This window comes from Ptychodera flava, chromosome 13, assembly GCF_041260155.1.
Source record: "Ptychodera flava strain L36383 chromosome 13, AS_Pfla_20210202, whole genome shotgun sequence".
NCBI classification, from domain to species: domain Eukaryota; kingdom Metazoa; phylum Hemichordata; class Enteropneusta; family Ptychoderidae; genus Ptychodera; species Ptychodera flava.
The window spans coordinates 35,090,526-35,101,789 of NC_091940.1; the positions used below are offsets into that span (position 1 = coordinate 35,090,526).

Below are 11,264 nucleotides of genomic sequence, written 5' to 3' on the forward strand. Positions count from 1 at the left end.
AAAGTTGGTTATTAAAATGTATATACTCTTACATACATACATACATACATACATACATACATACATACATACATACATATGTGTGTGTTTACGCACGTAAATACATAGTCTGTGTGTCAGTGTGTATGTCTGTGTTGGTGTGTATGTATTTGCACAAGAAGAGTCAGCAGAGTCGCTAAAACGGACGTCGTTTCAAAGGGTATAATAATGTTAACAACCTGTTGGTGGCGTGAGTGCAACGTCCCCTTCACATCCACTTTCGTCCGATCCGTCCGTACAATCTTTGAAGGTATCACACTTTCTTATTATATTGATCTTGCGTGACTCGTTTACACAAGTGAAAATCAAGCCTACGAAAGATAGCAAAATTGAAAGTCTTTAAACGACTATCTTTTACAATACCACCGTAAAAATTGTTGTGTTCATTTTGTAAATTAGAGAGCATTCGTTGTTTTATTGGGAAGGGTGTCATGTCAGTGGAGTGAACTGGTAGAGTCTTAAAAATGGTTGTCAAATGGGTTACATTTTACAATAGACAGTTTGAACGGTCATATTTCACAAAAGAAATATAACATCAGAGTTTAACAAAACAGACAACCACAGACTCTAGAACTGTGACAAAAAAGCAATTGACCATGGTTTTATTTTTTGTGTAAACGTCTATGACAGTTAATACACAAAGGATTCTATCAACAACCGTGCCGGTTGCTAAGGTAAACAAGCAGCAACCCGTATGAATGCCAACTTTTAGTACAATGAATGGTATAATACATATTTACTTTTGGTGTCACAGTGACATTCTCTAACATGGTACATGCTGCCGTTTAGCATACGTCTTGCACCCTTGGGGGAAGGAGTCGCGAGATAAAATATTGTATCGTCTTTTCCCTCTGGCACAATGCCCTAAACGGACGTTTATGCTCCAGCCATAGGGTTAAAATCTTAACAGGAATATTTCTATCACCCTGAAGAAGCTGAAGTCCCATGAAGTTCAATAATCAAACCACACAATATTCTTGCATGTGATGAAGATGTTCGTCATCTTCTGCGTTCCAAAAATATGTATCACAGCCAGTCTTTTTGCAAACGTTGACCTTCTGGTACTGCTTGCAAAATCAAGAATGTTGTAGTATAAGTTACAATAACACAAACTTTGCCCGGAATTCCCATCAGAGATATGGGTATTTACCGTTTTGTAACCTTCCCTACTCTAGTCAATGTAAAAGGTTGAACATCTCTCTACTTTCTCAGAATCTTTGATATACTCTTCTCACTGAAGATGGTCTTCGCCTTTGTAACTTCAAAAGTAATAGTACATTTTAATTTCAGCCACAGCACGTCAACCAGCTATACAAATGAGTTCGCGTTTCTTCTGATTTGAAGAAGAGGTATTGTCGTGTAGCTCATTTTCTCCATGACCAGTTTAATTAGTCCAGTACAGTCTAGAACATTCTTGAAGGTCATGTTTACTACCAGTGAAGATATTCTTAGAACCTTAATTAGCACATCAATGGAAAGTCCAGATTTTTCTAGTGGTCTCTGATGAACTTCTTTTCACTGTAAATACGGGCGATACAGTAGGTTTGTCAGACTTTTGGGATTTTCACTTAAGTGTTGACTTCAAGACTTTCACACTGGATGTTGCTCAATGAACTCTGCATGGTCGAGACTTAAATCAAGCCTCTAACCAGAGAAGAACTAACTTTCTAGCTCATCAGAGTCTGTCTGGACTCAACTCCCTGGAAACTGTAATCTAGCAGTTTTGCACTGTCCCAGCTGAGTTCGGTACTGTAATATTTGCACTGTTTTGTAACTTCTAGATAATTTCCCCTGGACTTAGTTATTACTTTTAATACATTCACTTTAAAGAAAATTGCTACACCGCCTCTTTCTGTCGTAATACTGTAATAATCTCCAAAATTTGGATTCGTTTGAAGTGGAGCTAGTTTTATGGACAGATTTGTTTACATGAACCTTTGCGCGAACCTAAAGGTTCCTCTCAGCTATCACAAAGAAATTTCTTTCCTTCCACAACAACAAATCCTTTGCTGTTGACACAGTCCCTCTATCCACGGACTGTGCTGTTGATTATGATACCCTCTCCGTATCACCGTGGATTTCTAAGGTTGAGTCATGCCTTGTCTGTTTGTCTTGTCTTGCCTGATGACCCTTCACTTTTCTCTGAACATTGAAGACTAGCTAAATGTAAAAGTATTGCATCGAGTGTTGCCCCAACATTGTCGAGCCAAGTGTTGGTACCTTAGCTCTCTATTGTAGGGGTTTTCAGAACAATGTCTTTCTGCTAAGAATCATGTTCAGAGTTGGCTTTCCTGGGTTTCTGACCTCTGTATGTAGTACTTATGGAGGTCATGGAGTAGAAATAGTCAATCAAGGCACAAACTCTCGATAAGGGACTGGTCAGTTTCTTCAGCCTGGGGGAGGGGGCGGTGGATTCATGGGGGGGTCACCCTGTTTTTGACTTTGGTGATAGGGGGGTCACCATGTTTTTGAAATGCCCAAATGGGGGGGTCAGTGTGTTTTTGAATTTCGACACATGCTCATCATTGCCTAAAATGCAGCGTGTCAGCCACAAATTTCATCATTCAGTTGCATTTTTCGGGCGCCCTTCGGGCGCGTAACTTTAATAATAATCAGACATATTTTTCAGCACGCCCAACTTTAACATATCAGGCATACATATATCAGAGATATCTGTATGTTCAATATTTTTCAGCGTGCTCTTCGAGCGCATCACTTTAATATATCAGACATTTTTCAGCATGCCCTTCCTGTGCATGACTTTAATATACAAGACATATATATCAGAGATATCAGGATGTTTCATATTTTTCTCTGCGCCCTTCAGGCGCCATACTTTAATAAATCACAGATATATGCCAGAGACATCTTGATGTTTGCTACGTGAAAGTGTACCGTTATGAAATGTGCATTTCATATGAAAAGTATGACAAATTCCTGATACTTTTCTGTTCTCTCTGTGAGAATTCAGTATGAGAAAGCAACATGCACAAATATTTCACAATATACATTTGATACAGTGACTTATTTTAGAGAGAGAAAAATGACAAGATATCTTTTGTTCTCATTAATGCAACTGTTTTCCTTTGTGTCTCAGGTTTTCTGTAGAATGATGCTTTTTAATGACCAAAATAACAGTTAAAAAAGGCAGTTTTTGTCATTATTAGCTGTGCTTTTATGGTTTCAATGTTACAAGAAAAGGTCATCTCAGACACTGCACACACCAGATTTGGCTAAAATGCCTCTCTGTGGCTCCTCAGGAGATTTAATTGGATGGCTGGTAAGTCTCACCCATCAAAATTTTCAATTTACTGCTTTTTTCTCTGATATTAATGATTGACATCCATTTCTGTTCAGGACATCTGGTTAAGCATAGAAAGTGTGAAATACATTCACAGCTCATTCAAAATGTACTGTATTCAAACTTTAACATTGACACTTTGAAATTCCTATCTTAAAACTGACATGTCAACAATTTCATTAAAACACAGAATGACTGTTAAAATATAAATGTATGTAAAATAATATATATATATATATATATATATATATATATATATATAAATATATATTATATATATATATATATATATATATATATATATATATATATATATTATATATATATATATATATATATATATATAATGTATGTCCACCTTTTGTTTTACAGTTGTCACGTGCGGGGGTCACCCTGTTTTCGAAATTTGGAATAGGGGGGGTCATCCTGTTTTCAAAATTCGGAATAGGGGGGGTCAGCCTCTTTTTGACGTCAGCAAAAAATAATCCATCGCCCCCCCCCCCCCCCAGTCCCAAAGTTCAGTGGTGTAGGTGTATGGTGGGATTCTACATATTATTTTGTTGTATTGGTTTCTTTAGTCTACAATTGATGACGTAATTTGAGAAGTCTACATTTGCATTTTGTATGCAAATATCTATTAGAAACAACCGCTCATAAAAATAGCGGTTCCCTTAGATTATAATATTAGCAAAATATGAAATCGATAGATCAGCCTGTTTAATATTATGGCATTAATTTATCTTACTTTCTTACCTTCACAGGTGCTTTCGTCTTCATCTGATCCGTCTGAACAGTCACTGTAGCCATCACACTTGTTAAACATTGGAGTCATTTCAATACCATCATTACAAGAGAACCACCCTGGACCCCAGACGACATAGAGAGAATGTTAATAAAATCAGGAAAAGCTGGGTCAGAGGTAACCAATGGCCTTCTATCCTAGGTCAAGTAAGTTTACGAAAGAACTTGTAAAACGATTTCGCAAGAAGTCTAGAAGGATAGCAATGATTATAGGTATTGTTGTGAAATAACCAAAAATGGTTCCCGTTGTTTTCTAGACACTATTGTCAACTCTGTTCTGTTGGGGGAGGGGGTTGTGCATATTGGAGACTTTGGTCAGCGCTCTTCGGTCTTTTCATATTGTGACTTTTCTCTTTCTTGGAGTGTATTTATATTTAAATGGTGGCACCAATGTTGTTTTCATCACTTTTGTGCTTAATTAAGCAATTTTCGGGTATGTTCCTTCTTCTAAAGAGCACGTTCTACAAACGGAAGGGGTAGGCCTACGTCTTAAAGCAAATCTTATAATGATTAATAAACAAACGTTTGTCATGCCATGTTCAAATTAATTCAATAAAGGCACATAGCTTAACCTTGAAAACCTGGCAAAGGCAATATTTCAGCAAATTTCTGTGTCAAATTGCGAGGAGAATAGTTTCCGGTATTAACAAGTTTGATTGGTGACAAAAGATGTTCACCTCTCATCATTAATACAGCCAGTTTCTGCCAGACCGTGTCGTTAAAAGATTTTAACTGCTTCCCGTAATGTTAATGTTTGTCACAACCAAAATCTCGCTGATTTTGCAAAAGATATTGGAATGTCAGTCAGTCAATGTTCCATACAGCTTTCGAGTGGTCAAAGTGCTCATCCTAGGTCGGTGTCCAGTGCATGTTACTATTTGTCGATTGAATTGACTGAGAGCTACATAAGTCTTCTTTATTTTGTTAATGTATACCATCCTGTTAAAGACTAATATATTTTTAAAGTATTTGCCAGGAAGCGTCATCATAAAATTTACTTAAGATAGTCATCCGTTTCTATTCTCACACATTTCCACTATGACAGCCCCTCTCCATTTCTCGCCTTACATTATCAAACAATTAGCGATGTAGAACCTGTTTCAGGCAGTGCATGTTTCGTTTCAATATGCAACTAAAGGATTATTTCTCGATATCTTACCGTAGTAGGGCCTGAAGCTTTTCGTGTCAATCGCAACGAGATCACTGTACTCAGAATTTTCGATGCTGATTTTCTCAGCTTGTTAGTATTACATAGGGACACAGCTGGGAAAACGAGACGTTTCGCCGTGATCACTTCAATCTGAAGAGGAAGAGTAAAAGATGCTATCTTGTATTTCAGCAACTATAACAGCTAGATTTAGTAACATTAAGCACCTTGGGCCCAGTCTCCATAGTGACTAATTCACAGGGAAAAAAATACGCAAATATCTCATTATTGGCTAACCATTCTTTTACTTCATTAATTATGCTAATGTGCCATTCAAGACAAACCAGCATGTCTACTGAATCCACATGTATAGATTATAAGTAAAACTGTCTTGGATATACTTTTATTTATTTAGTATCAAATTTTAAGTGAAAGACTGCATGCTTATTATCTGATTTGGTAACTACTGACAATTGACACAAAGACAACAAAACGTTTACATAATATAAAAACGAATTGATGCCACCATAGAAACGAGGATAACAATTTATTTTCAAGTACAAAGAGGATAGAATGGATATGATATTCTTATGCATCCAGCCGGAAAACACGCATAAATTACAAAGCAATACACAAGACGTACAAGAAAAATGGTAGAGGCGAGGAACTTTATGCATACGGGAAAATATTTACAACACACTCAACTCATATCCTAGTACCCTTAGCAGTCACATTGATCGGGAAATATATTACAAGCAGTAGAGCAATTGCTTATTAGACTAGACTTATCACTGCGGGAAATCTACTATACAGGCCTGAAAGGACTTTTTGGGCGGAAAATATTATATCAATAGCTCCTTTTACAGCAGCGATTGCCACGGCATATTTAGGTGCAGTGCTGGATGCAACATCATTTTCAAAGAGGTCAGTTCTTACTCAGAAGTTGGGAGGTCAAACCTTGTTTGTTCAGGAAAGAGACGTGTGTAGCCAAGCCTAACTTCAAACCTTAAAGGTGAAAACGGAGGCGTGTCGCGAAGAAGAGCAGATGATTAATGATTAAAAAAAATTTAAGTGGAAACTAAAAGCTGAATAAAAAACTACGCTTGACAGATAACGACCTTAAATTTTAATTGGATGAGCGTCAGCTAGTTATTGAAGTGAAAGTAAAAACTTAGCAGACTATTGCCCCCCCCCCCCCCCTAAACTCAGAGGCGATAGAACCAATTTGTGTAGTAGATGGACCTGGTATTGACGAAATTGTACTTTTGAAATATTTTTAACCATTTACATTTATTACATGCCTCGTATATCGAACGTTGCGCGCAATGGTAACTCGTTGATGACGTCGCGGGCCGCATAGTCATCATTTGACTGAAAGTGAACTGGAACTATTTTCACCGTGACAACTTCGAGATTCAAAAAAATGATAAATTAGATGTTTTACATAGGAAATACTGCTTTTACAAATATATGCGAAAAAATATGAAAAACCGCATAACAGTGATTTAAATATATAAATCCGCCGTTCGAAAATAGTAATTATTCTATATTTCCAATACATTTTATCTAGCATGGAAATGATACATAATATTGCAAAGCGAGTACGTAGTGATATTCGGTGAAAAAAATAGATCAAAGTTTATGTGGTGTAGGCCTAGAAAGGCAAACAGACAGGTTATTAAGATTAATCTAATTCAGACACCCTATGCATGATTATAACTGGCACTACATCATTTTTATTTTTGACAAACCTGTGTCAGTAAGTAAACTTTTCAAAAGATTTGAATGCAGAAGATGAACATTCCCATTAATTGTTAGAAAATAGGCGATGCGATTAATTCACGGCACTTGAAATATGTTTGTATTCCGGCAGATGGGAATATATATTATTCAAATGTGACATGCGTACTGTGTCGTAAATGTGCGTTGTCTGCATCGGCTAAGACAAATTGTTAATCTATTTTTGAGAGTAAACGCAAATTTTGTGAGTGAGAATGCAACTTTTTCGGGTATTTTTGCGAGCCTTGAGGTGATGAACGATAAAATGTGTTAATCTGTACTGGGATGCTTAGGTTTTAACCAAATCTCACTCCCTCGGAATGGTCACAAATTTTGTCATTCTCTCCCTGGCTTTTTCCTTATATTGTGGATGGATGGATAGTTGGATGAATGGGTGGATAGATCGACAGCTGCAGCTTGTGAAAGGTATTGCAGAGGTCATTCACTTTACGTCAGTAATTTTGCATAAAGTCCAATGATCAGGTTCAGCATTGTGAACATGTACCATAGCGATACGGACTGTGAGAAATCAATCAAGTAAATAATTGTTCTAGTGTTTACGATGTTGGCCATTGGTGTAGACCTCGGCCATATATGCGTCACTACTAAGGAGGGACAAAAATGATGAGATGATAGTTGTACGTTAAGAACCACTGTACAAATTGAATACAGGAAGTGTCTTTGCGAACAAAAAGCACTTAGGGGAAGAGGCAACACCTGGCAATATGGAACGTCCATTTCTAAGAAATAAACGGTGTTATGTTTGAAGACTTTGAGCCTCTTGACTGTTTCTGTATTCCTACGTCCTCTCGCTGAATATTCCCCGAAGGGAGACAGTGAAGTGTAATAAATGTCTTGCGCTATTATCTTGTATACCGAGACGTACACTACAAGCATAATCCTTCGACAAGATTGAACTTACTCTGATATTGACTTCCCTTGCAATAAATTGTTTGATCAGATTTGAACTCTGCCAAAGCGACAGTCCTATCGCAGTCATGGATATTAACGTCCAGAACAACGTCAACAAGATGTGTCGACTCTCAAAGATCTTCTGTAGCCCATGCGCCGTGGTGCTGGCCGCGAAGTCTTTAGCGAGCATTCTGTGAGTCATGGCGCATTTGGTACCCTCATTACCGCCAGAGCTTCCCACTGCCACCGTTGATGAATCAGGAGGAATACGGTGTTCGCTGGATGTGGTCGCTTTCCAGACATGGTCGGGTGATGATGTGTGCTATGGACACGCTCTACAGTGAAAAAATGATAAAAACACATGGCAAACTATTTTAAAAGTTTTGAGATGGTGTAAATGAACACCAATTAAAATCAAACAAAACATGGAGAGAGAGGGGATAGAGAGTGACGGAGAGAGAGAGAGGGGGGAGAGCGATCACTCACTCATGATAACTAAATTGTACATGTTGATGTGTTATTACGTTGAAGAAGACGGTTTTCTTTTCATGTGACACTTTGCGTTCTGTGGCTTCAAAGAACCTTAATACATCGTTGCATAAATCAGTATTTAACTTAAAACCTAAGGTATTGCGTCAAGCTATCCTTTTTATACGATATATCCTTACACCAAGTCATTTCGAGGCAATGAACGAAATTGTGAAGAGTCACATTTCTTGGCCCACTTATGATAGACAAATTATTTCTTTGTAATTCACACTATCATATTCATGATGAAGGGATATAGGCAATTGGATAAAATAAAAATTCATTGGTTTGGTAAAAAAATTAATGACACTGCGTATTTTGCTTACTTGTTTGTTTGTTTGTTTATTTGTTTTGTATTTACTTATCCTTTATTGATTTATTTACTTTCTCATATATTGTCTTCCATTTCGTCATTGCTCACAATATGTATCAATTAACGGATTATGAGTCTCGTGAAATAATTTGTTCACTAGCTGAAATCTAATGGTACACTGTACGTTTATGATACTATACTTATATACAAATGTAGAAACTTTCGATACACATAAAAAATTGAAAACGATGTGAAAAGAAAGGGAGTTTGGGGTTTTAAATTTGTTGACACATATTAATAGAGACAAGAGAGTCAAATTCAGACTTTCGACCATTCGTGGAGATATATATATTTGACAGCGGAAACTAATGGGTCAGGGACGCTATCACTTTGCCATCATACAGACGATGTAATTTGACCCGAAATTTTACAAGTATAATACATATTGTGCGATAGAGCAATTTACTTCCTAATTTGTCAGAGGTTAAGGGTACAGCTATTATTTCAAGAGAGTCGAAGAAACAGCAATCCTGAAAACGAAGAAAACCTATCCATGTTTTTCTTGCAAACTTGCACCGTCGAATTTGCAAAATAGGAAAATAAATTTTGCATTTCTTGTCGCCCTATTCTCGTATACGGTACATTATCAATGACTTGTAACGCGGAATCTTGCCGTAACCATTGCATTGTTGTGAATACGCTGGTTGAACGGAACACGTTTCACAACATTTGCAATTATGCTGTAACCGACAACTCACCACAAAATAGTGGCGCTTGCCCTTCTTCATCTCCCATGAATATTAAATTGACGGCATGAACTGGGCAAAATCTGCTGAAAGTCATCATTGAAGTAATAAGCAAAGTGATATCAATCAAAATGAAAATGAGATCGTGTTGAAGTTAACAAACAAGTCGTAGTTAAAACAATAAACGCTAATTTAATTTAATTTAATTTTGTCAACATAGATATTTGACAGCCATACACACTATTCAAGGAAACTAAGGGAATAAGAAAGAAAACAAAGAAGATGAATAAGAAGATCAAAAGGCATAGAATGTAAATTTAACTATGATAGCTGTACAGAAATTGTTCAAGAGTAAAAGTGTTTATCTCTCACCACTCTCTTTCCTTGAATTTCATCTTCAGTCTCATACAGCCAAACAAAGCTGACAGAAAACGAGCTCTTCCGTCAAGGTCTTCTGTGAGCGAGTTATGATTGTAATTCCGTAGTGAGTACACAAATAGCTGTAATCAATAAACAGACAACTGCATTTGGGAGACTCATCTGTGTTAATTGCTACCATAACAACTACCACAGTGCCCTTTACAACAGCTTAATTGCATATAAATTTATGATGAAAGCCAAATTAATTTGGCCTTAATGCCTGCGATTGGTCTAATTTCACCTTTCGACGATATGGTTACTTATCGTTGCATGCATGACGAGTAAGTATTTGGTTGTCATGGAATATGAAAATAGTAGCATGTGTATATGCCAATTAAAGAGAACCGGTCGAAAATTTAATGCAAACCAGTGTTTTAATTTTCTCAGTTAAGAAAGAGTATAAATATCATAAAGTGTCAACACCAGAAATGTTATTTCTTCTTACATATAAATGCCTAGCCTGCAGACCGATTTGGAACAATGCTATTGAGACATGCGATGAGTGCTTCTTTGATTACAGAAACACACGAGACTGTGAAACGCACTCACAGCAAGTGAGGTTACCCACAATCCTCCATGAACCGTACACACGGAGATCCTTCACTGAACTGAACTGATGCAAATTTCTTCTGTACACAGAACAGCTCGGCCCATTTTTCAAAATTCTGACAAGATAGTTTTGATAATCATAATTTTCTGATTTCCGATTATGAATAATGAGAAGATCAACCCCTTTTCCGCGGAAGAGATAGCAATCTTGTAATTTTGTCAACATAGATATTTGACAGCCATACACACTATTCAAGGAAACTAATGGAATAAGTTGCATCTGTGTTGGCAAAAGAAAGAGTGTTGATTTTTTTAATGTTCGTGACAAAGGAAATTTGCATGTCTGACAGGTGGCCTAGTGAGACCATCTTTGCTGATGATAACTTTATTGTGACAAGTGTACAATTTTTAGCACCTTCAAACATCGACTTCTTTTTCAATTTACTCTTGAATTTTAAACACAATCAATAACTTTGAAATATAGTTTTAACAAATAATCTTGAAATTGAATTCTAAGTTTCAAATTGTTACATGTAAGAAATTGAAGAAGCCTTAAGCAAACAATGTCTGATTGCACAAATCAAGGGGAATTGTGGGTAGCCTCACTTACTGTGGCACTGAACGGCGTGTAATTTCAGTAATGCTATTCTTACAGCAAGGATACACCCTAGATTGAGTACTTTTCGGGCAAGAGTAATTATATCAGCAAATATTCAGTGATTTGAACTG

The 11,264-nt window shown here is 36.9% G+C and overlaps 1 protein-coding gene across 1 annotated transcript in view; it reads right to left on the reverse strand.

Moving 5' to 3' along the window:
• LOC139148272 (amiloride-sensitive sodium channel subunit gamma-like) overlaps positions 1-10,066 on the reverse strand; it is a 19,918-nt gene extending 9,852 nt beyond the window's left edge. The window contains exons 1-5 of the mRNA XM_070719621.1: positions 9,939-10,066; positions 7,990-8,314; positions 5,301-5,441; positions 4,094-4,201; positions 219-350 (exon numbers count right to left, since the gene is read on the reverse strand). Coding sequence (XP_070575722.1) covers positions 219-350; positions 4,094-4,172 — 211 coding nt within the window. The 5' untranslated portion in view covers positions 4,173-4,201; positions 5,301-5,441; positions 7,990-8,314; positions 9,939-10,066. The remainder of the gene's footprint in view (positions 1-218; positions 351-4,093; positions 4,202-5,300; positions 5,442-7,989; positions 8,315-9,938) is intronic.
• Positions 10,067-11,264: the final 1,198 nt, after the last annotated feature.